The 24,755-nt window shown below is 34.8% G+C and overlaps 4 protein-coding genes across 5 annotated transcripts; 3 read left to right on the top strand and 1 right to left on the bottom strand.

The window, feature by feature from the left end:
• Positions 1-4,466: 4,466 nt before the first annotated feature.
• LOC126661338 (kinesin-like protein KIN-12E) lies at positions 4,467-12,845 on the top strand. 2 transcript variants are annotated; one of them, XM_050355168.2, is made up of 22 exons: positions 4,467-4,934; positions 5,041-5,196; positions 5,287-5,370; positions 5,510-5,629; positions 6,104-6,217; positions 6,287-6,379; positions 6,710-6,799; positions 6,921-6,991; positions 7,072-7,146; positions 7,283-7,370; positions 7,821-7,879; positions 7,966-8,029; positions 8,277-8,342; positions 8,482-8,640; positions 8,740-8,844; positions 9,059-9,294; positions 9,635-9,704; positions 9,788-9,844; positions 9,932-9,958; positions 10,567-10,635; positions 10,721-10,800; positions 10,894-12,845. In XM_050355168.2, exons 1-22 carry the CDS (start codon positions 4,644-4,646, stop codon positions 12,734-12,736), a joined length of 4,017 nt encoding a protein of 1,338 aa, XP_050211125.1. In that variant the 5' UTR covers positions 4,467-4,643; the 3' UTR covers positions 12,737-12,845. The 2 variants fall into 2 exon arrangements, with proteins under 2 accessions (XP_050211125.1, XP_050211131.1); XM_050355174.2 differs by having other exon boundaries at positions 4,468-4,934; positions 10,567-10,626.
• A 1,148-nt stretch (positions 12,846-13,993) lies between these two features.
• LOC126663951 (WD repeat-containing protein ATCSA-1) lies at positions 13,994-18,885 on the top strand. Its single transcript, XM_050356460.2, has 10 exons — positions 13,994-14,370; positions 14,460-14,714; positions 14,786-14,945; positions 15,076-15,257; positions 15,644-15,884; positions 16,584-16,738; positions 16,837-16,926; positions 17,461-17,526; positions 17,670-17,740; positions 18,579-18,885. The coding sequence occupies exons 1-9, from the start codon at positions 14,221-14,223 to the stop codon at positions 17,709-17,711; spliced, it is 1,341 nt and encodes a 446-aa protein (XP_050212417.1). The 5' UTR covers positions 13,994-14,220; the 3' UTR covers positions 17,712-17,740; positions 18,579-18,885.
• Positions 18,389-20,459, bottom strand: LOC126663937 (increased DNA methylation 1-like). Its single transcript, XM_050356459.2, has one exon. The coding sequence runs from the start codon at positions 20,192-20,194 to the stop codon at positions 18,611-18,613; it is 1,584 nt and encodes a 527-aa protein (XP_050212416.1). The 5' UTR covers positions 20,195-20,459; the 3' UTR covers positions 18,389-18,610.
• A 2,674-nt stretch (positions 20,460-23,133) lies between these two features.
• On the top strand, positions 23,134-24,407 carry LOC130015014 (uncharacterized). The gene is made up of 2 exons (XM_056104382.1): positions 23,134-23,762; positions 23,840-24,407. Exons 1-2 carry the CDS (start codon positions 23,175-23,177, stop codon positions 24,314-24,316), a joined length of 1,065 nt encoding a protein of 354 aa, XP_055960357.1. The 5' UTR covers positions 23,134-23,174; the 3' UTR covers positions 24,317-24,407.
• The last annotated feature ends 348 nt before the right edge of the window (positions 24,408-24,755 follow it).

Raw genomic sequence — 24,755 nt, 5'->3', positions numbered from 1 at the left:
ACTTAACACTAGTAAAGTTTGTAGGTTTGCAATGCACTCATGGAATGGCTCTCTCTTTGTTGTGTGCAGTAACATAAATAGAATTTTAATTCTAAAGGAGCGAAATACAATTCTAAAATTTAATCCAAACAACGTAGTATTGATCTATTTGAAAAAAGATCATATCATTCCTCTATAAAAAAAAATATCAATTGTATTAATTAATTTATTAATAAATATTTATAAAGCACATATAATAAACTAAATTAATTATATCAACATAAAATGTCAAATAATAATAATATATAAATCGTCAAACAAATTTATAAGAAAAAACTTATTAAATCATGCATCACATCTTGGGGTGAGCATTCGGTTAACTAAACCGACAACCCTTTAACTGAATCAATCGATTGGCCGAATAGTTAAAACCGAATCAACTAAATAAAAAAAAAGGGTTAATGTTAAAAAAAAATCACGAACTTTACATGATTTTTTATTTTAATCACGTAATTTAAATTTTTTTATTTCCATGCACTAACTACAACTTTTTCTCAAATTCATGCATAGTGCTGAGGTGGCACTCATTCATTGGTGTTAAATGACCTCCACCTCAGCGAATTACACCCGTGGAGCCGTGACACCTCAACATCGTGCATGAATTTGAGAAAAAAGTGGTAGTTCGTGCATGAAAATGAGAAAATTTAAACCCCGTGATTAAAATGAGAAAACTTGTAAAGTTGGTGAATTTTTATGTCATTAACCCTAAAGAAAATTTAATTGAAAACCAAATTGACCGAATAAAGAAGGGAAAAAAATAAAATCAACCTGACCAAATAGGTCATTGAATTTGGTCGGTTCGGTTAAAACCGAAAAAATATGAGGAAAAAATAAATTTTTAGTTAATTCGGTCGGTCATATTTGTTTAGATAATTAAAATTTAAACCGAATTGATAATCGAAAATAAATTTGTTCTATCCACACCAAATGACTGAATTTAAACTAATAACGGAATCGAAAAAGTCATCGGTTTGTTTACCTTTTTAGTTCAACAATATAAAATAGGAAGATTCACGCTCTATACCACAATAAGATAAAATACTTACAAACAGACTATATTATCTTTTTCTTTACACAAATTTTTTTCATATTTCTAAAAATATTACCTTATCCCTTTAATTAACAAAAAAAATCATTTTCCTCTTTTTCTTCATTTTTTCCACCCAAACTCTAATTTTATTTTCTCTTTTCCTCCATCAACATCAAAACCAAATTTAATCTTCAAATCACACCACCGCCATTCTTCTTCTGTACCGCCGCTCTCCCCTCACGCTGTCGCTCTTGCTGCACGCACTCACTGCCGTCCTCCCTTGCGACCTCACCGCCGTTGCCGTCCCTCTTGCTGCACGCTCCTGCTGCCGCCCTCCCTCACGACCTCGTCGCTGCTCTCCCCGTACACTAAATAATATTTGTATGTGTAGATGTATGATTTATATGTCTAGATCTATAATTTGTTTTTTGTATGTATAGATGTATGATTTATTGTATTTGATCTGTAATTTAAATTTTTAAATCTTAACACTTGATTATCAATTGTCTTTTTGTTCATATTTGGATTTTCAGTTTGTTTTCATCCCCATCTCATCTGTTCTTCAAATATGATATTTTCAGATGTGTTTTTTTTTAAATTGTATACAATCTGTATTATATACAGATTTTATACAAATTAAAAAATTATATATAGATTATATGCGTATTATATATCAAACAAATAAAAATATTGGAAAATTTAAAATTTTATATATACATCATATTTTTGTAATTATTTTTTTAAAAATTATACTTTTATAAGTATTTGTTGTATTTCTATTAAAAAAAGGCATGTTATATTTATATAAATATTTTCATTTTTTTCAATATTTGTTTAAAAAACCTCTATAAAATATCATATATACATGGATAGATTCATACTTTTACTGTGGCAAAATAGGCTTACACACTAATGTTTCTTGTCCCATGGCTATCCAACAAGGCAACAAATAAAAGGATTTAATGAAGCTGAGCCTATTTTAGATACAACATGTTAAGAGGAAATTACACCCAATATTTTTTTTATTTTTTTTATAAAAATACGCTTTAACATTTTTCTGTTATAAAAATATCATTTATTTTTTAATAAAAATATGTCATCTACTAATAATCTGTCAATAATCTATTAAAAAAACGTATTTTTATATATAAACAAATTTAGAGCATTTCTTTATATATTTTTACAAAAAGTCCATATGTTTAAACAAAAATAGGCCAAAGTTATGGGCCAGTGTTCTTTAAATACAACCCATGTCAAATGGCACAACTAGAGTCCGACCAATTACATTTTGAGTTTTTATTTTTATTTTGAGAAATAAAGTTTCCAACCATCATTTTTCTCGTAAGCTGAAATAAGAGCATCCATAATTGTTAGGCAGTCTTTGAATCTGCTCACCGCACCACGTTAACTTTTTATTAAACTCATTTTTAGTATGCAATCACTCACGATGGTTAAATTATAAAAAGTAAACTAACAAGGCTCCCATACTAAACTAACAATTTTTTTAAAAAGACATATTTCATTTGCATATAATTTTTATAGATTACGTATAATTATATAAATTATTATTATTTTTAAAAAAGCACATGTTAAATTATTTAAAATAATATATTTCTTATTTTTTGGAATAATAATTTATTATAATTAGACAATTGTGGTAAACATATTAAAAAGATATATTATAATTAAATTTATTCATATTGGTAAAGCGGATTTTTTTAAGGAAAATATAAAATAAAATTTGACTATATAAAATTTAAACGCGTTTATTATATTTAGATAGAACGTACAAAAAAATGGAGTGGCTCATACTTTAATTTTTTTTTTTTTAAAAAAAGAATGAATTCTTTATTGAGCGGTTGGTCCTTTGTCATAATAATATTAATATTTTTATTTATACATATTAAAAGGCAAAAGGTATGGAAAAAATTTCATAGTTTTCACAAAAGTATAAGTTGTCCTTAAACTATTTTGAGAACAATTAAACTCCTTTAACTTATATTTGGCCTACTTGAAAACCCTAAATTTTTAAAAGTGTTAAAATAAACTCTTTCGTTGAATATTGTTTGTAACCAGTCATGAGATATGCATCAGTTAGTACAGTTCGATTAATTAGAAAAAAAGTTCAAAAATATCATAAACCATTTACAATATCTCTCAAATTAATTATTGCGAAATCTTTATTGATAAACTTTAAATTAGAGACCAATTTATATTTTTTTGTTTTCATCTTTTTCTTCCTCACTTCTCTTATGCCACCATCTTGTCATTGTCGTCATCCTTCCACCATCTTTGGAGTGTTTGAGATAAACTCAGACTCGTCCGAGCTGTTATAGGACAAAGGGTTCGTCTTAGACAAACCAACCTCCACTTGTCGAAGGTTGTTTCTTTTGTCTTTTTAAATATTATTTAATTTTAAATGTTATCAAATTAAAGGAATTTAAAGGAGGAAAGAGGTGAAAAAGTAGTGTTAAAAGATCTATAAATATAAAATTGATTAACATTGTAAACATTACGGTTTTTTTGAACCTTGATGATATATATATACTATATAGTTATGAGAGACATGTCAATAATTAACGGGAGTTTCTAACGGTATTGGACAAAATAGGTTATTTGTATGTAAATTGAGAGACCCAAATTGTTCCCAATATTATTTTAAGGCCTAATGCTTACTTTTGTGGAAATTATGAAGTTTCTTTTATATCTTTTGCCTATTAAAAAATAAGCTTAATCACCAAACCCTCCCCCCCCCACACCCACCTTTTAGTCCCTTTTCAAATGCACCCCGACGTTGTAATTTTGTCAGCTGCACCTTAATTCGCACCTTTGGTTTTCAATTATCCTCAAGTATTAAATTGATATCTTCTCCATTTGGAAAAAGTTAAAATAAGTTATCCATTTTTAACTTTTTATGTGAAAAAGAGTTCAAACGAGTACTTTATAAGGGTTTTTATGAATTTTTTCCGAGTGAAAAGGAATCCAATTTGATTTTGAGGGTGGAATTGAAACCCAAAGATGGGAATTAAGGCGCAGCTGACAAAATTGCAATGTTAGGGTGCAACTGAAAAGAGATTAAAAGGTGGGGAGTTTTTTTGGTGATTAAGACTAAGAAATATAAATTTAAGAACTAATTACATTGATCTTTTATATTTATGACTTAGTTTTTTTTTTCCGGAAATTTATGACTTAGTTGACTAGCAACAAAACTGAACTGAAAAAGTAAAACGTTAACGAAAACAAAAATAAAAGTGAAAAGGACAATATTGTTTGATTTTTAAATAAAAAAGATGACAATACGAATTTTTGAATATAGTGGGGACTTGAGAATAATTTGTTCAAACTTTAAAACAGAGACACACAAAACGGTCTAAAGATTTGAATTTAAGACAATCCAAACTGTCCGTTAAAATATCTATCCGCCGTCCGATTATTCCAGTCACTCCGTCAATTCTCCCTCCTTTTCCTTCAAAATAATTTTCATTTCAAAATCTATTTCACACTCTTTCTCTTCTCCAACTTCAAAATCAATTCCTTCTTAAAATCTGCAAAGAGAAGAAAAAGATCCACAAAAATGCCGTTTATATCAGAGGCAGCAAGCGCCATTAAAAGCCGTTTCGGTTTTCACAACCGCGCTTTGGAGTCCGGGCATCCGGCCGCCACTCCAGATCTGAAATCGGTTTCTAGGGATAATAACAGTTTATCCTCTTCTATAGTGTCCGGGTCAGCAGTTCGGAGTTTCACATTAGAGGAAAATGACGGTGGTGCTGAAGCAGGAATCACCAGGTCTGTGGCTCCGCCGCAGCCGACTGAGAGCTTCGAGTTCTCTGAGGATCCTTCGTTTTGGAAGGATCATAACGTTCAGGTTAATTTTATTTATTTGTGTATATTTGCAGTTTATGATTGTTAATGATTTTAAAATGTAGAGAATTCTATAATTTTTAATGCTTACATCTATAAATTTAATTTAGGTTGTAATGAGAATAAGGCCGCTTAGCAGTTCTGAAATATCGTTGCAAGGTTACTCTAAGTGTGTGAGACAAGAGAGCAGTCAGACCGTTACTTGGACCGGTCATCCGGAGTCTCGTTTCACGTTTGATCTCGTAGCCGACGAGACCGTCACTCAGGTATATTTTTATTTCTTCAATTGATTGATTAGCTTATTTATGCTGAAATTTTATGCTGTTGGCTCAATTCAATTACCTTGTGTTTGATAGGAGCAAATGTTTAAAGTGGCTGGATTGCCTATGGTTGATAATTGCATTGGAGGCTATAATAGCTGCATGTTTGCGTATGGCCAAGTTAGTAACTCTTTTATCATACTTCATCAAGTTTACATATTCTCTTTTATGTTAGTGTAATTCAATTGTGATAATGAAAAATAAAAGAATCGGCGAAAATATTCAGTAGTAATTGCTCTATTATACTTTTGTAATGCAGACCGGGAGTGGGAAAACTCATACTATGCTTGGAGACATCGAGGGAGGCACTCGAAGACACAGTGTTAACTGTGGGATGACACCTAGAGTATTTGAATATTTGTTCTCAAGAATACAGAAAGTTTGTGCCTCTTCTTTTGCAATTCCCTTGAAATGTGAATGTTTTTTAGTACTTCTGTTTTAGAATGTAATTTGTATATGTCTGCACTCAATGCACATGCGTTACTTGTTTTCATTTTTCGTACAGGTAGATGTTATTACACTTCCAATATTTTACATGTAAATTACCTCTAGAGATTTCAAATTCATTGTACTAATTCTCGTTCTAGCTTGGTTAATTAGAAACTTTTGAAGTTCTTAGCTTCTTTAGTCACAATTAAGCTTGATTTCATTTTCAAGTTATATTTCATCTTATATAAAATATGAACATCATTTTTCATGTTGTTATCATTATGAAATGCGATTTGGTGGTTTTTGCATTTTTCTTCTAAATCCACAGTTTTATAGACAAACTGTTGCTTGGAATGCTCAATTCTCCTTCGTATCTTGCTCAATATATCTAATTTGCAACTGCCTATCATTTCTTTGTTTACAGGAAAAAGAAGCACGCAAAGATGAAAAGATAAAATATGCTTGTAAATGCTCATTTTTGGAAATATACAATGAACAGATTTTTGATCTTCTAGATCCTTCATCTAATAATTTGCAGGTATGAATTTGAAGTTTCTAATTATGCTGATAATTAATCCGGAGGCTCATTTTTGGTGGGTGCATACAGATAAGAGAAGATGTTAAGAAAGGAGTTTATGTGGAAAATCTCAAGGAGATAGAAGTCACAAGTGCTCGAGATGTGATTCAACAACTTATTCAGGTATGTGGTTTACCTTGCATAGGGATGTGTTCCCCGAAGCTAATGAGCATCTCTATTAGTGTTACTTAGTGAGGTTATTATATGCTCATACGTTGTGCATAATTATCCATTTGCCTGCAAAAAAGAGAAAGATATGAATAAGTGCATACCCCTCGGCTTGTTCATGAGTGAATCAAGTTATTTTTGAATGATTGAGATTTTAGTTGTGCTGATAATAAAAAATGATTCATATAACTGATTTCTTCAAAGAAATAAAAATCATTTGATTCCTCAATGCAGTTCTGAGATCAAGGGTTTAATCAAATTTTATTCTTTTCTTCTCCTCTTCAGGGTGCTGCAAATAGAAAAGTAGCTGCGACTAACATGAATCGTGCAAGTAGTCGTTCTCACAGTGTATTTACATGCATCATTGAAAGCAAGGTTAGTCTATTTATGTCACATTTCAAATAGAAGGTATATGATAGGTTTTCAAATGATTTTTTTTTTTAAAATTTGAATATTTTGTGTTTTTCAATTTGATAATCTCTAACTTTTTGTTCAGTGGGAATCTCAAGGTGTAATCCATCACCGATTTGCTCGGCTTAATCTTGTTGATTTAGCAGGTTCTGAAAGGTATTGAGCAATACAACTGGATGCAAAAGTACCAAACTTTTATCATTACTATAATAATTATTCTATAAATATGATCACAGGCAGAAGAGTTCTGGTGCTGAAGGTGAACGTCTGAAGGAAGCTACTAATATCAACAAGTCACTATCGACGTTAGGGTGCGTTGTTGCTGCTTTTCAATTTTAGTTTATTTGAGCATAGAAGACATTTTTGTAATTCTAGAGTGTCTAATCTTACTTTTTATTCTTAAGTTTTAACTACTTTTTTTTATTGACTTTGTTTTAATACTTGCAGACTTGTGATAATGAACCTTGTTAGTATATCCAATGGAAAGGCGCAACATGTTCCGTATCGAGATTCCAAACTTACATTTTTGCTTCAGGTAGAAATTTGTAGGATCTAAATAGTTTAAACTTTAAAGACCACCACTGTAAAACGTTCAAGTATTTAGTATGATAAATATACCAGTTCTTGATTACTAAATGCTTGAGGTATATGCTACTGATATTTATGCTCGTTGTTAATTCTTCTTGTAAAATTTAGTTAGAAATTCCATGAAACATATCCAAATAAAGTTAATTTGGATTCCATATTTTTAAAGCATTGATTATATTCTTAGTGAGGCACAAATTTGACTGTTCAAAAGTAGCAAAGTTTATGCAGAAAGGTCATCTCTTGATAAACTATATGTAGTGGTCCAGATAAATTTATATGATGAAGTTCAATAGTTTTTCTGACTGAATTAATTCGACTATTTTTTAGCTTTTTCGTCCCTCGGTTTAATACTTTATACAAATTTGCATACTTAAGCTCTATTTCTTTTTCAATTCAGGATTCATTGGGAGGGAATTCAAAAACAATTATAGTTGCAAACATTACTCCATCTCTCTGGTTAGTTGTTTGTTATTTTTCCCTTTTAACTATATATAGTCTATGAATCATTTGGTAATCAGGCTTTTTCTTTTGTACCATTGCAGTTCTTCATTGGAGACATTTAGCACACTGAAGTTTGCACAAAGGGCAAAATTCATTAAGAACAATGTACTACTCTTGGTTAATTTTATTTATGCTTATGTAATAAGGTTAACATAAGACAAATTGATATGCTTCTATTTGATAGGCTGTGGAAGGTTAAAAATATAGCACTCTCCTCTGCTTTTTCTTATAGTCAGTACATCTAATAGATTGTTAAACTGTCTGTTTGTAATTGGCTGAATCATATTATTGGTAGCTTATGCCCTTGAACTCTTCAGCCTTTGCTTAAAAAAAGTACCTTTTTGTCCATTAGGCTATCATTAATGAAGATGCATCTGGAGATGTTATTGCAATGCGAGTGCAAATTCAGCAGCTTAAGGTACTGCAGTGCCCTGAATTTCATCAATTGCTTCTAGCAAAGCAGCAACTTCTTTTCTTTTTCTATGGAACTATTCTTCTCTATGTATTTCATGTACCTTGATTACTTGTAATCAATATGGGATTCTGTTTGCTCTCAGAAAGAAGTTTCCCGTCTACGCATTTTAGCTAGTGGAGGAGCTGACAATCTGGATAATGATGCATCAGTGTTAAGCCTCCCAGGATCTCCTGGATCCTTTAATTGGGAAGGGCTTGATGGATCATTTAGCGCACTTGTGCCTGAAAAAAGGATGTCCCAGGTATTTTCTTGCTGTTCTTAAATTTAGGGAAACATTTGGATTGAATCTGCAAACTGCTATCAATATTGAGCTATCTTTTTATTTGTTGTATTTTATCAGAAGAAAGACTACGAAGTTGCCCTTGTTGGGGCTTTCAGGAGGGAAAAGGACAAGGATATTGCTTTGAAGGCATTGGCAGCTGAAAATCAGGCAGCTACACAGCTGGTTTGTGCATAACTATTTTCTGGAATTTAAATATTGGACCATTTGACAGAAGAAACATTATCCTTTTCCATTTGCAAAAAACTACAAAGCTATTAGCCTTATTTTTCAAAATTGGTGAAAGTTGATTGGATTTGATCAACTCTCATGTCATCAATTTTTTCAGATCTGATTTGACAATAGTAAAAAGCTAATTTTTGTACTTCTGGAAAACTAGGTCAAGCAAAGAGCAGATGAGATACAAGGTTTAAAAATGAGGTTACGTTTTCGAGAAGCAGGAATTAAAAGACTAGAGGCAGTTGCTTCTGGAAAGATTTCGGCTGAGACACACTTGTTGAAAGAAAAAGAGGAACACCTGAAGGAAATTGAACTTTTACGTACCCAGGTAGATCGGAACCAAGAAGTCACAAGATTTGCCATGGAAAATTTGCGGCTAAAGGAAGAAATAAGAAGGCATGTCATTCTTCAACATTTGTTTCTCTTTTCTTTCATGTCATTGAATGGTGTTTTCGATGAGATGGAAGCATAATCTTGTCAAGTTAAAATGGAAAAATTTCATGAATTGTGGAACCAAAAGTTCTTTCTACCATGGCTGATTGTTATCTATGCTTTTATTAAAAGTTGGAAAATGATAGCCTTTTGTGTATTACATGAGACAATAATAGCCTGTTGGCGGTTTACATCTTGTGATATTAGCATTTGCTTTTCTACCAATTTTTTCTTCATCTGAAGATCTTATGATTCATCTGAATCATCGTAATTAAATTAACTTTCAAGTCTTCTTAATCCACAGGCTAAAATCAATTTATGAAGAAGGCGAACAGGAGATGATGAGTGAACAGGTCACGGTGTTACAGAATAAGGTAGAGTAGAGATTCGTATGCATGGAGACTTTGCAACATCATATTTGTTACTGAATTTACATGTCTAATAATTATTTGTGCAGTTGCTTGAAGCTCTTGATTGGAAACTTATGCACGAGTCAGATCCCTTCGCAATTCAGGTTAGTCGCAAATTTTATTTGAATGTCAAATTTGACATATTATTTAGCTACTCTTGATCTTGACTCGGGTATATATTGTTGGTGCAGAAAACAAAGGCAGATCCATCTGATCAGGTTAACTATGTTTTACTGGTTATTGTCTGTGATTTATTTCACTGCTCTATGCATTTGTGATTTATTTCACTCCTCTATTATGCATAAGATGGGTTAACTAAAGACTATACTTTACAGGAACCAAATATATATATATTTATATATAGAGGCTGCATGCCTACATCTCCACAAGACAAAGAAATAACAATTTTCCTAATCCTTTGCAATTTTAATTGTTTGATTCATATTAGTGTCATTTCATTCACAAATGAATTGGCCTTTTCATCTATTATATGCATATTCCCATACATACTGATTTTATACATGACACTCAATTCATCCTTTTACATGCTTAACATGAATTTTAACAAATATATTAGTAGGAATAATGAATAGGAAGACATTTGATCCACCCCTTAACCTTGTTTGAAAATGTATGGTGCTTATTTAATATGGATGCGGGTTGGTAATGTGGATCCTTACTTATTTGAGCTAGGGATATTCTTTCTTAAAAATTACTCTGCCCAAGGCTTTGAGCAGTTTTATGCTCATTTCTCTTCATTCTCACTAAGTATTTGTTTGGGAATTTAATTTCTCAAAAATAGTAACATAGTATTGTTCTAATTCAGGAATTTGGAGTACCATGGCGTGCTTTAATTAATGAGGAAAATGAATTCCTCCGAATGCAGGTGAATAAAGTACTACTTTTATGCATGACCCCTCCCCGCAATCACCTTAAATTTTGGTAAAATGATATAACTGGAATTTGATTTTATGTTCTAGGCCATTCAAAATCAAGCAGAAATTGACGCACTCCATAAGCAGGCTGGCTTCTGCCTTGCAGAGAAAGAAAAATTGGAAAGGTAATGTCTTTGAATAATTGTACATGTTAGAAATTTAAATGGCAAGTTTTTTTGTAATCTGACGGCAATTGATGTTGTTGAATAAATTTGTAGGCAAGTTAATGATCTGCTAGCTAAACTTGAAGAAGAGAGGTCCCCTGTAGACATAAAGGAGCAAACACAACTGCCTGTTGTGTCAACTGATGCATTACTTATTAATAATGAAGGCCAAATGGAGCTCAAAACGCTGGTTGACGCCATAGCTGCTGCAAGTCAAAGAGAAGCAGAAGCTCATGAGAAAGCAATTATACTATGTAAAGAGAATGGAGAGCTACAATTAAAGCTGGCTGCTTGCATTGAGGAAAACACTGAATTACAAACGAAGCTTAAAGCTGTAATTGAGGAAAAAAATTGTCTTATTGAGATGTATGAACGAGCAGCTTCTGAAAGTGTCTATAAAATATCCAATAAAGCCAAGAGTATTGAAGATTATGATATGGAAGTAAATAAGCAAAATGAAATGGAAGTTGATAGTGATGGGAGCCATGTTGAATTTGCCAAGGTAAAAGAGATTGAGATGGAAACAAATGTCAAGAAGCTAGAGCACCAGCTTATGGAAATGCATGAAGAAAATGAAAAATTGATGGGTCTGTATGAAAAAGCTATGCATGAAAGGGATGAATTTAAAAGAACGGTTTCTTCTAGTGGACAGAAGAGAGATGAAAGCAGAGAATTTGGTTGCCTAGAAGGACAGAAGAGAGATGAAAGCAGAGAATTTGGTTGCCTAGAAAAGCTTGTTGAAGTTGATGGGGGAATACGTAGTTGGTCATGTGCATCGCCCAGTGACCTCGAAGCAAATATATTGGAGTCAAGTGCTTTGGTATTAGCTAAAGCTGATGAAGAAGTTCTATTTACTGAATCCGTTCCGTGCTCTGCCTTTGATGATGTATCTGATGGACACGACTTATTTCAAATGGATTATCAGCCAGAAGCAAGAGATCAGATTGACATTGGAACTGCAGTCGAGGTTTCAAAAGATCTAGATTTGGTTAGAATGAAACCGGAAACAGAAGCTATTAGAGTTTCGGATAGTATTCTAGGTTCAGTTGAGAAAGCTTTTGTGGAATTTGATAAGCTTTGGAGGGAAATTGAAGCAGCAGAAGAGGAATATCTGGTGAGGCAGCAAGAGTTTATATCCTTGGGATATCTTTCTTCAGAAATTCACAAAAGAAAAGCTCTCTCAGATAAGAAACTATCAGAACTTAAATATTCACTGTCAAGCTTTTCGCAGTTATTTAGTTATTTCGAACAGCGAGAAAAGAGAGCGAGGGAGAGGGTGAATGCTTCAACAACATACCTTGATGAAAAGAAACAGGATTTAGCCCGTCTTTCAGTTTCCAAGTGCGAAACTGAGGCTGCTCTGGCAAGGAATCAACAAGAAGAAACCGAATTAAGAAAGACTTACAAAAATCTGAAATCCAAACTCAGGCAAGAAAATGAGAAGGTTCTGTTTCCCATAGATAACATGGAGAAACCGGACTTGAAGTTGCATATAGGCTGTAAAGCTAGTGATTTGCTGAAATATGAAGAAGAAAAAGCCGAGATAAACCAGACCCGAGAGAAGCTTGGGGTGATAACAAGTGATATTGAGAAATTGAGTAGGAAGTGTGAGAAGATAAACAATGAGATGGTAGTTATTAAGAAAGAAATAGATAAAGGGTCAAGATCTATCGAGGAGCTCGAACTTGCAGTTGAGGCTGTTGTTCGGGAAAAGAAAATGGCGTCGGAGATGAAAGAGAACGGTATTGTTGAATATCAGCAGAGTGTGTTTGAGATGGATTTGAAAGAAGAGGAGATTAAAATAATGGAACAACATTTACTGCTGGACTTGACAACACTGGAAGAGTTGAAAGCAAAGTGGAACAAGACTTGCGAAATGTACAGGCTTCTGTTCTAGAGCCAAACAGATTACTACACTTTTAATAATCTTTCATGTTTCATCTCTGTCTATATCACTAATGTATTAGATAATAAATCAATTCTATTGAGTGTTGATTTTGTGCTTATGTTCTTCTAGAGGCAAATAGATTAATTATTGACGGTCACTATATTTTGACAAGGGATATCAAGAGGAAGTTGCAGAAGAATTGGGAAATTAAAGTTGTTCATGTTCTAATAGAGGTGCAGATTTGTTAGCCAATATTGGATTGTCATAAATATGATGTTCCTCCGGATGCAGTTAAAGCTTGTATGAAACAAGAGATAATTGGTGTCCCCTAACAGAATGTGCAGTTACTAATAGGAGTTCTTTTCCTCGATTGTAATAGAAATAAATCTTAGCTCACCAGGTTTTTAAATCTGAAAATCCATGAATGATAGATAAAAAAAAATATAGGGCTTACACAAAACACAGAGTACTTTGTAAAAAGGATTTGCAAAGTTATCTAAAAAAAATAACAAAAATATATGCTAAATTTCGCCCCCGAACTAAAGATTTTTATCGTACCTCAAAATTTCCGAATCTTTTAATTTCAAACAATTTCTAAAAAACACAATTTGAAACTGTTTTATAAACTGTTTTTCAAATAGTTTATAATAGGGTTTCAAACCGTTTAAAAAAAACAATTTGAAACCCTAAACCCTCCCCTCCTACCACCGCCCCATCAACGGTCACTGGCAGAAACCGGCGGCTGCCGCCGCTACCACTGGTCTAAAGCAAAACCCTAAAAACTAGATTTTAAATGGTAATTTATTTATTGTCAAAAAAAAAAAATGGTAATTTATAAAACCTAAATGCTAATTTGTACCCTAAAAGCTAATTTATAAATCTTTTCATAAAAGACTTAAGTAGCAATTAGTCCCCTCAACTTATAAAAAATGGGCAATTCACACATAAATTAACTTTGAAGACAAATCAATCTTAAAATTGGTGGTTTTAAGTTTAACTCCATTTTTGTAAATTAGCTTACAAGTTGTAGGGGCAAATTGCTAATTGAGGGACAATTAGCTTACAAGTTGAGAGAGAAAATTATAAAAATAGGATTAATCGAGGATTTTTTTGTACTTTATGCAAAAAAAATGAGCTAAAGTTTTTTGATAGTGTTTTAATTGAAAATGATGTTTTTATATTATGTGCAAAATTGAAGGGTCAAATTAATCCTTTGTTCAATTTTGCATCCATCATTTTCACGTCAGCTGAAATAGAACTAACTGCAGCTGCAGTAGAAACTGCAATCAAAGCTGAAACGCAGCAGCTATCTCTACAATTTAATCCTATCCTCTTCTTCAACATCAACCTATGCTTAAAAAATCGAACCTCTACAATTTTTTTTCCATCAAGAAAAAAAAGCTTAAATAAACCAAGCTTTTGAATCCATACAGAAGAAAAGGAAAAAAGAAAACCGAATCATTTTTCTTGTCGAGGCTAAAGATGCCTCTGAAATGTGGAGGGAAATACGAAACAGAGAATCGGGAAACACCCGACCTATTTCCTTCACGAATCGGATTAAATCAAACCGGATCTCTAATCTCCGGCTCTCTAATTACAAAGAAATCGTTTCTCCTCACAGAGGATCCATCAACTCTCTTCAGGTACACAATTTGAAATTAATTCAAGTTTAATTTCATCAAATTATTGTTGATATTATGTAAAATGCTGTATTAATGATGATAAATATCAGGTTGATTTAACAGAGGGAAGATATTTATTATCCGGTGCATCGGATGCATCTGCTGCAGTTTTCGATGTTCAGCGACCTACATATTTTGACGACGTTATATCTAAGCACAAGTGCTTGTTTGTTATCGATAAGCAGCATGAAACGGCACATAAATATGCCGTTTCTTCTGCTACTTGGTATCCCGTCGATACTGGACTCTTCGTTACAGGCTCTTACGATCATTATATTAAAGTTTGGGATACTAATACCACTCAGGTATCATATTTTATCTGCTTCGTATTTTTTATTATGTTCATATTCATTTGGTTATTTGCATTTTATGGTAGGTAGTGGTGGACTTTAAGTTGCCTGGAAAGGTTTATAGAACTGCCATGTCAGCTTTGGCAACAACTCACATGCTTATAGCTGCTGCTAGCGAGGATGTTCAAGTTAGACTTTGTGATATTGCTTCTGGTGCTTTTTCTCACACACTATCCGGTCACCGTGGTATGCTGTGCTTATTCTTGCCAGTTGTATCGCTATTTATTGTAATTATTGTCGTTTTACAGTTTTGAGCTTATAGCTGAGTATCTTCATGAGGTGATAATGAGGACATAGTTGACTTTATTTATGGCAGACGGTGTTATGGCGGCCGAATGGTCTAAGTCGAGCGAGTGGGTTTTGGTTACTGGGGGATGTGATGGCGCTATTCGATTTTGGGATATCAGGCGTGCTGGATGTTTTCGAGTTTTAGATCAGTCTCAGTCTCAGCTTGGGAGACGCCCTCCGGTCCCCTCACATTCTAATACTAATAATAAGGTATTTTCATGTGTGCTTTTTGTGCGTGTGTTTGTTTATTATGTATGCATTCCATGTTTGTTGTTTTAATTTAAAGCAACATTCATGTGTCACAATGAATCGGGTATACATCAATGTTTTGAAACTTTAGGTATGCTGTAGTTTTGTTTATTGTGTACTTGTACTTAGATTCCTTAGTTATAGTATGCCAAGTCTCTGTAATTGTCTTTGGTGAATTATTCCGAGCATGCAAGTGTAAGTTGAAACATAATGGTCACTAGAGCTACGGCCTTTCGACAATCACTAAATGACTCTTGCATGAGTTCTGCACATTTATTATTTTGACCTCGGAGGCATGGGTAACACTTTTTCCTTCATTTGTTTTTTTGTCTATAAAATATATTCAGGGTTCATTAAGGACCTTACCAGTAGGTCAATGTTTATCTTCAAAATCAAGGGCATCGCAGAAGAAATCAACTAGTGGGAATGGAATTAAGCAATCTCCACTTGGTCGAAGTCCAGCCAAGGGACCTGTCAAGCAGAGATTACATCCTGGGATGTTGTCTAGTCAAGATCGAGCCACTGCCCATTATGGTGCTGTTACTGGTCTTAAATTAACTGAAGATGGAATGTATCTTCTAAGTGCAGGTTGACTTTTTCTCCCATCATATTGTCATTCAGTTTTTTTTTTACTTGGATTATGCATTAATGTGAAGATAGACATATTGAGCCAAGGGCTGATTCTACATTTTTTGAAAAACCGGTACTGGTAATGATTAATGGGGAGTTTGAAAATGGATTTTAGTCCTCCTGACATCAGGCTTTACCATTCTGCTTCAGCTCAAACATTTAGCAAGTTACATATTGACGCTATAAAAGTTACCCAATCAAGAAGTTTTTGAATTGTGGGAGAATACATACTACACTGTTTGAAATACTTTTAAGTAGTTCAAGTAATTTATAGTTCCCTTAGAATTTGTATGATTAGTTGAAGAAAACGTTATTTGAGTGACTTAAAGAGCTAAAGTGTAAGGCATTTCTCCGGAAATTATTACATTTCAAACGAACAATTTTATTGAAACACTGTGATGCAATCATTTTTCATTGTACTCGTGCATAGTATTTAATGATTCGCCCAGTGATTTGTTCTTTTTAGGGTTGTATTCAGAAGTTGTTTTAGAAAGTAATTGAAACGTATTTTCCTATTTGTTAAATGCTCTGGTGAGACAATTTCGTATTTTTTCCATTATTTAACTTTAAGAAATTCATTTTCTGGATAGCAATTGTTTTTCTTCCATTTAGTATGTGCCATGTGGCTAACACTTCCTTTTCCCTTCTGGCTTGCAGGATCAGATTCAAGAATGAGGTTGTGGGACGTTGAATCTGGCTGCAACACACTTGTGAACTTTGAAACCGTTCGTCTCCAAAGTAGCAAAGCGATTCAATTGGCCACAACCCAAGATTCATCCTTAGTATTTGTCCCATGCATGACAGCTGTAAAAGTAGGCCATTTCTGCAGTTTTTTTTTCTTTTTTGCAGTTGTTAATTGAACAAAAAGTACTGTTATTGGAACCTTATTTATTTCTTATTTTAATTATAGGCATTTGATGTTTGGTCGGGTAACACTTCCATGACATTCCGTGGCCATTATGAATATGTGAACTGCTGCTGGTATAATTCAGAAGATCAGGTTCCACCCTTTTCCTGTACATTTTCTTCAAAGTTCTTTTGGATTTCTTATCAATCATACAAGACAAACATCATGTTCTGCTACTGGCAACTAGGCGTTATCATGCAATTTTAGTTCTGAACCCCCACCCAACAGAATTTATGTGGTTCGGATAACAAATCAAAGTCTTTTGCATTGTTACCTGTATCTAATTCAGTTAGTGAGGATTGAATGTCCATTTAAAGGAAAAAGAAGGCTATTTCAGATTCTGGGTTCCCATAAAAGGGGGGGAAAGGAGAATGGGGACTATGCACCATGTGTTTGAGAATATATTGCAATTTTCATCTGGAAGATGGGATGACTTGCCCAAAGTAGGCCTGTTAAATTGTTGATCAATGATTTCTAACTTACCATAAAAAAAGAGGGACAAGAGGGGGTTGGATCTCTTGAGTCTTGAATTTTGGATGGTAATCGATATTAAAAATAATACCATGCTCTGTATCTCATATATATTTGTATGCATTGCTCAACTGGTGGCTGACTGATTCCATGCAGGAAATGTACACGGGTGGCAATGATCGACAAATTTTAGTCTGGTCTCCTCCCAAATTGATCGACATGGTAGAATTTGTTGTCTATGCTCTTTACATCTTTATTACAACATTTCCGGTTTTATTTGAATACATGCATCAGGAAAATGAAAATTTTAGCATTAGTAGCTACACATGGATTCTTTCTTATTTAACTTTGGATGTGGACACTAGGACACAGGACCAGCTGAGGATCAGGACAACTGGAGTGATTGACATCTGCTGCTATGTCTTTTTTGCCCCAGGTACCTGAGCAATTTTTTTCTTTATAATATATTTTACATATTCTACAGTGCACTATTTTATTCCTCTGGCTAGTTTATTATTCTTCATATTTTGTCAATCTATATTGGCTTATGTGCTGCTTTACCTGTATCATAAAAGTTTGTTCCTTCATAGTGACTGGAATTTGTATTTCATCAAATGACTTCAACTGGATCTAGTCTGTTTGATTTCCTCAAATCATGGGGAACCTTACGATGGCACATGAAACCCGAGCACACTCTGGTTCTAGAATTATTTCCATCATTCCCATAATTGAGTACTGATGGTGATGGAACTTTTATTTAAATTTAAATTCTCCAACATCAAATAAAGTGCCTAGTAATAGTTTTTCCAGTGATTGCATTACCCATAAAATTATGTACCAATTCTACTAATTACTTTGAATTAGACATAGATGCAATAATCTAGTTCAGTTGTGGTTTAAGTTTAAGAATTCCTGCAAAAATTAAAATGATTGAATATGTCAAAGTGGTCTATAGATCCTTACCTCTCTATCGATTTTGTCTGGATAAAGAGGAAATTTTACTAGTCAACATTCCACATTACACATGAGAGTTATATTCAAACAGTCAAACTTTAAGGGAAGGCATAAAGGGAAAAGGAGAAAATTAAAGAACTAATACTGATAAGCTTCAAGAAATTACCAGAATCATTCATTTGCCGTACAAAAAGAACAGAATAGATACAAAACAACTATAGGTTGTGGGGTGGCTAGAACATATGTAGCAATTCAATTTCTAGCTCTCTTAACTGCATAGATATATACATATAAATTCTCATCTTTTGATTTAAATTCAGGCAGCAATTAACAGAGACTACAGAAAGTGAGTTCAAGATTTATCGACTAATTTGCCGCGGACAGCTGGATCATCCAAGCTTTGATCTTGCAGAATGGACCTCTCTAAGAATTTCTGGCACAAGACTGTACCTTGGAAAACCAGAACAGGATAATCTGAATTTGCTTTTTTATCACCATCTGTCATGACTGAGAATCCGAAAGATTTTGTCCATGTCTCAAGCGTGCTATCTGCAGCAGGTAGAACTAACTTCTCCACTCGTAAGTTCGTAAGTTGCCTCTCGAGCTCATTCATTAATATTCTGCACATTCCTTGTCTTCGATACCCAAATTTGGTGGCTACGAGTGGTATCTCAGCCACCTTGTTTCCAGAGATGCGCACATTAGCAACAGTTATTAATTCGTTGTTCCTCTCTAGAACTACTGTGTAAAATCCTCGGAAGTTCAAGCGACTAAGGTTAGATCCTCTACTAAAAACAATGTCTTCAACAAGATCTTGTCCTGTGTATGCTTCTTTAACTGGTTCAAAGCACTTGTGAATCACTTCAAGTGAAAGATTAAGTTTTCGGTTATTCGCTGATGATACCCCGAGATCAAAGCGATTTGGCTTCATCGGCTTTAACAATGTCCAAGTGAGATTGTCTTCACCTAAGGCAATTGGTTTTCTCAGAAGCTGTTGGAGGCTTGAGAATACAAATTCGCACTTATTGCTACAAAACCAAGTATCTTCTGTACTTTTCCGTTCTAACTTGACTACTCCTATGTTCCGTGCACACGCTACATGAAATTTACGCGGGCATTGATCACAACTGAGAATGAAACCCTCTTGCTGATCATCATTGTTTAGTAATTTGTTTTGGCCACAATTGTTACAACAGCAAAATGGACAAGACCAGTTCTCCTCAGGAATTTCCTCCACGCCAAGGCAATTTTTATGGAAGACTGATGGACACTGATCGCATATAAGTAAATCACCTCCGTCATAACAAAAGGAGCAGATGCTATCGCTGGCGTCCTTGTTTTCCCGTCCCACCTTTTTTCTCCCAGGATTCTTCCTCACCGGAATTCTTGTACTTGTTATACCGTCGCTGGCATTCTCATTTCCCTGTTTTACCTTTTCTATCTCAAGATTCTTCCTCCCGGGAATTCTTGTGCTTGTCATACCCTCGCCGGTCTCTGCCAGTTGTGCCAGACAATCAGTCAATGACCTGCCATCTTCTAATATAATATTTGCAGCTGGCCTATGTCTAGTGCTCTTAGCATGCGCTTCGAACTCTGAAAGGCCAAAAATTTGCAGACAACAATCGCATTCAATTCCGTAACGGGTGATCCTCCCTTCTGTTAAATTAGTAGATCTCTTAAGAAGACGGTATTGCACTTTTGTTCCCTCTAGTACCATATTTTTCTCAATCAACCAACACAAGATTGCATTAGGGTTTCGATTTAAAAAACGTATTTTCTTGCCTCTTCTGGTTGGGCTTTGTACTTTGATGATTTGTCCGTCTTCCAAATCACTCTTTAATTTCCTAGGTCTTCCCCTTTTTCTCTTCAGAGACACAGGATCTTGATCCGTTTCTGTTTGGCAACTCAGAAAATCTACTCTCTTTATTTTCTTCATATTTGCACTGTATCAATTCTTTAATTCGATTATCAATAGACGAAGAACAGCCGTAATTTTATAGTTTATGGGTTTTGTTTAACAGATTAATTGAAGTAGTTATCACTAATTAGATTAAACCTTCTGCCGCTACTCCAATGAAAGAGGAAGATAATTTCAAACAAAAAATTGAAAGGGAAAGATGAAAAAGTATTTATATGAAGACGGGGAGGTATTTATCTAATGGAATGGAGTCAACAGTCCTATTGGATGCCTTATTTTAATGAGTTTCACGTTTCCAATAAACATCAGGAACTCGAAGTTGCCCTTTCCCCAATTTTTTGCTGGGCCAACCAAACAGAAATTCTTTGATGGGTGGGTGGGTTTAAACACAAATTACCTAAAGTTTCTTTTTTCTAAAAATTGATGACCTAAAGTCTTGTATTTTTTTTATTAATAATTGGTTTTGTAAAATTATTAAAAATCAAAGTCACCCAATATCGTATCCATACTCTTTCCTTATCCATCTAATCAAACTAACACATATTAAAAAAATTCCTATGTTTTAAATTGTAAATATAAAGACTAACATAATCCTAATAATTAATATTTGTTAATAGTATTTTGTAAATTGAAGGTCTAATTAGTTTTTAAATCTAAAATTTTGCATCTTTTATCAAATACGGCTAAATTTATTAATTTTTATAATTATATCCTATTTGGAAGTCTTTTTTGCAATTGTAACCAAAACTTTGAGTTACATGTCTTAAATTCAAAATTTGCATCTTTTATCAATTATAACCAAATTCTAAAAAAATATCTAACTTCTAAAAGGGGTTGATATAAACGCTTGGTCGCAATTAATAAAAAAAATTGAAAGATTTAAATTTAAAAAATAAAATTTGAAATTTTGGTCATAATTGCAAATAACGTTTCAAATTATACATAATTGTAAAAATTAAAAGATTTGGTCGTAATTGATAAAAAAAACGCAAAGGTTTAGATTTAAAAAATTGTTAGGCCTAATTTGAATTATAAAGTCGTTTATTTAGAAAGAAAAATTAAAAGATAATGGTACGTCTTGAAATCTTAAAAGGACAATTAATTCATACCTGATGGAGTCTGCCTTCTGAACCGGTGAGTGAACCTGCAAAACAGGGTAGAAGCTAACCGGACGGTGGTTGTCCGATTAACTCTCCGATGCTAAAGTCAGTCTAGAGCTTTGAGCAGCGTTTTGAGTATATGAATGTAATTGTGATTCTAGGCATACCTTGTGCTCCTTTTATAGTAGTCGAATATACCTAGTAGAGTTGTATTAGGTAGGTGAATCCTACTTTGTAGGGATTCGGCCGTATCTTAAGGATTCTCCTGATTTGTCGAGATCTACCTTAATCTGATAAGAGTCCTATTTAGGAACGTCTTCCTAAATAGTCTTATCTTCCTAAAGTAGAGCTTATCCTTCCATATGTAGTGTTTGTGTCCAAATAGGACAAGGTTTCCATATTTAGTCGTGTATCCGAATCCCGGACCTGACGCGCTCTTGGCGGATCATGTGGGATTCGGTCTTTATTAGTGTATTACCGAATCTTAGAGATTCGGTATCTCCTTCATATCTTTCCGTCTTCAGGGGGAGTCCGGTGTCGCCTGAGAGTGGATCTCCTGCAACTCGGCTCCATTATACTTACAGTAGGATTCGGTATCCATCATTAGCCCCCCCGCAAGTGAGCTGAAGTAGTTTGGCATTTATGCCTTAGTGGATTTTAGCTCTTTTGGAGCTGAGTTCTTTTATGCGGGCGAGTCGCTTTGCATTCCGGGCGAGTCGTTTCATATGTTTGTGGGTGACGTTTCTTCTTTAGTAAGATTCTGTGTTGCCACGTGTCGGCATTTAATGATTTAAACGGTTAATGATTCAAAAGCGTTTTGTATTTAATCTCTTCGCATTTCTTCTTTTCCCTCTTACTTTGCTTTTCGAATTTACTCTCATTTCTTGTAGCTATTTCCTTTTCGTTCTTCGTTTGATTGTTTGATTCTTTGTGACTTATTTTCTCCAGATTTTTCAGGTATGTTTTCTTTCGTCGTTTGGATGTTAATATGGCTTTCTTCTTTGTATACTCTCCATGCTTTATATTCTGGAAATTTCTTCTGTACTTGTTGTTCTTTGATGTGTTCTTCAACGTGTTCTTCAATATATTTTTTGTTTGATCCTTATTTTGTGTTTATGTTTGTGATTCCCTGTTCTAGGATGCCTCTTAGTCGAGTGGAAGATGCTTGCGCTGCTATGGCTTTTACCCGATCGAAGCTTCGTAGGGATGAAGTCTTAGATATCTATTTTAAGTATAGTTTTCCTTTTGATTATAGGGTAATATTACCCGGTGCCGATATGGCTGCGTCTGACTCTCCCGGATCTTCTTGTAGGGCGGTTCTTTTTGAAGAGCAATTTGCTGCTGGTCTTAGGTTTCCTTTGGATCCCTTTTTAGTAGAAGTGTGTAGGGATTTAAAGGTTGCTCTAGGGCAACTTTACCCTGGTACGATTAGAGTAGTGCTCGCCTTTTCGGAGGCATGTAGGCTCCGGGGCTGTGCCCCTTCTCTCAAAGTGTTATATCATTTTGTAGACTTTAGGAAGTGTGATGGCTGCTTCGTTTTCGCCCTTGGTAGAGAAGGGCGATCTCGTATTTATCTTCCTTGCCTAACCAGTCGCTGGCGAAGGCGCTTCTTTATTGTCTATCATAAATTTGCTTTTCTTCATTTTTCGGATGGTTTTTCTTCTCATCCAGTTCGGAGCTATTCTTCTCCTTTAAGTTTATCCGAGTCAAAGCTTGCTTTTGACATATCTTCCTGTAGTATTGTGTCGCGTCCCATTTTAGATGTCTTGGTTAATAGTCATCTTCGGAGTCGATGGTTTCCTTTGGAGGATCCTCCTCGAGGCTTGGCGGATCTTTGCTACTCTTTTGTCCAAGGTATATTAATTTGCTTAAGTTCTTTTTAATGTTTCTTTTGTAGGATGTCTTCTTCTTCTGACGATTTCCTTTCCGGATTTCAAGTAGATTTGGACGTTCCGATGGGTGGTCCTGACGTTCCTATCGCCGACGTTATTCCTGGCGACATTGTCGTGGATGGGGCTCCTGTTGATATCCCCCTAGCTCCCGCCGAGGTAGCGTTGCCTGAGGTTATTGTTATAAATGATGATGATGGTGATGACTCGGCTGTTCCAGTCGGCGACGAGGCGATTCCGTCACTACTCCCCCCTCTAGCATCATCTATCGTTTCGGGGGGAGTTGGGGGTGTGGCCTCAGAGGGGCCTGTTGTTGCTGATTCGGGGGAGATTTCTCTAGGTCGAGACCCGGATTCTCCGTCTAGAAAAAGACGTCGAGTTGTCGATGATTCTCCTACGAGGGAGAGTTTTCCTGGAAGCTCTTCTTCTGCTCCAGACTTGGTTCAATGGGTCGAAGGTCAGGATCCTGCCAGTTTGCTGAATCCGAGAGTGCTAGCGGAATATATCCGGACTTTGGCGATTCCCGATGATGTCACGTGGTTCTGTGGTAGGCCGGGTCAGGAGCTTTCCGATCTGGCTTGTTTTCATGGTTTCTCTGTAAGTGCTTTCTTTCTTGAGTATAATATGTTTTTTGTATTCAGTTGCTTTCTTATTTGTTTATTTCTGGTGTGTAGGCCCTTCAATCTGTTCTGGTATTGAACGACCGCCGACAGTGTGCCGAGGAGGAGGTCGAGCGTCTGTCTGCTCTTTTGGCGACTTCCGAGTCTGAAAGGGCGAAATTGAAGGCCTCTTTGGAAGAGCATGATTCCCTTCTGGCGCAGCTCAAGGCGCAGGATGCGATTAATGATCGCCAAGTGAAAGTGATTGAGAAAAAGACCGATGACTTGACTCAAGAGATCGAGGAGCTCATTCGGATCAATTCCCTTGTTGGTGGGGAGAGGGATAGTCTTAGAACGGAGGTTGAAGGTCTTCACATCCGTCTGCTAGATACGAAGGCTTTTTACTCTGCTCTGATAAGCGAGTATCGCCTTGCGATTGGGAAGAAGCTTCTGGAGCAGAATCCCAATATTGATCTTTCTGGGGTTAACGGGTTGGATCCCCAGGCCATCGCCCGTGATCTCCTCGTCAAGATTTCTAAAGACCGTGTTTAGTAGTTTTCTTTTGATTGTATTTGCTGATGTATTAATTTTGCTTTTTGTAATTCGCAATTTATGAATATATTTTCTTCGTTTTTCTTCGAAATGTGCTTTTGCCTTATCTTTATGTACTTGTCTTGCCTCGAGGGTTACTCTAAACCCTGTTCTTGGCGTTGCTTTTTGTAGAGTTAATCTAAACTCTTTTTATTTTTGTTTTTGTTTCGAGTTAATCTAAACTCTTTTTTGGCGATTCGCCTTTTCTGAGTTAATCTAAACTCATTTTTAGCCTTTCGTGGCGATCTGCCTGGTTCGGCTATTTTGCTTTGAGTTAATTTAAACTCGTTTTCTTGGTTTTTAGCCTTTCGTGGCGATTTGCCTGGTTCGGCGATTTTGCTTTGAGTTAATTTAAACTCATTTTCTTGGCTTTTAGCTTTTCTTGAGTTTGATCTTTAAT

Source organism: Mercurialis annua, linkage group LG1-X (genome assembly GCF_937616625.2).
Source record: "Mercurialis annua linkage group LG1-X, ddMerAnnu1.2, whole genome shotgun sequence".
In the NCBI taxonomy this organism is placed as follows: Eukaryota; Viridiplantae; Streptophyta; class Magnoliopsida; order Malpighiales; family Euphorbiaceae; genus Mercurialis; species Mercurialis annua.
Note: the sequence above shows the minus strand (reverse complement) of the source record. Positions and strands in the feature narration are given on the sequence as shown.

Excerpts from the sequence above, each read along its gene's own strand:
- LOC126661338 (XM_050355168.2), top strand. The coding sequence starts at position 4,644 with ATGCCGTTTATATCAGAGGCAGCAAGCGCCATTAAAAGCCGTTTCGGT. Across the intron at positions 8,641-8,739 it reads CTGAAAAAAGGATGTCCCAG|AAGAAAGACTACGAAGTTGC; the intron begins GTATTTTCTTGC and ends GTATTTTATCAG. Across the intron at positions 10,636-10,720 it reads TCCGAATGCAGGTGAATAAA|GCCATTCAAAATCAAGCAGA; the intron begins GTACTACTTTTA and ends TTTATGTTCTAG.
- LOC126663951 (XM_050356460.2), top strand. The coding sequence starts at position 14,221 with ATGTGGAGGGAAATACGAAACAGAGAATCGGGAAACACCCGACCTATT. Across the intron at positions 14,371-14,459 it reads GATCCATCAACTCTCTTCAG|GTTGATTTAACAGAGGGAAG; the intron begins GTACACAATTTG and ends GATAAATATCAG. Across the intron at positions 16,927-17,460 it reads GGTATAATTCAGAAGATCAG|GAAATGTACACGGGTGGCAA; the intron begins GTTCCACCCTTT and ends GATTCCATGCAG.
- LOC126663937 (XM_050356459.2), bottom strand. The coding sequence starts at position 20,194 with ATGAAGAAAATAAAGAGAGTAGATTTTCTGAGTTGCCAAACAGAAACG.
- LOC130015014 (XM_056104382.1), top strand. The coding sequence starts at position 23,175 with ATGTCTTCTTCTTCTGACGATTTCCTTTCCGGATTTCAAGTAGATTTG. Across the intron at positions 23,763-23,839 it reads CTTGTTTTCATGGTTTCTCT|GCCCTTCAATCTGTTCTGGT; the intron begins GTAAGTGCTTTC and ends TCTGGTGTGTAG.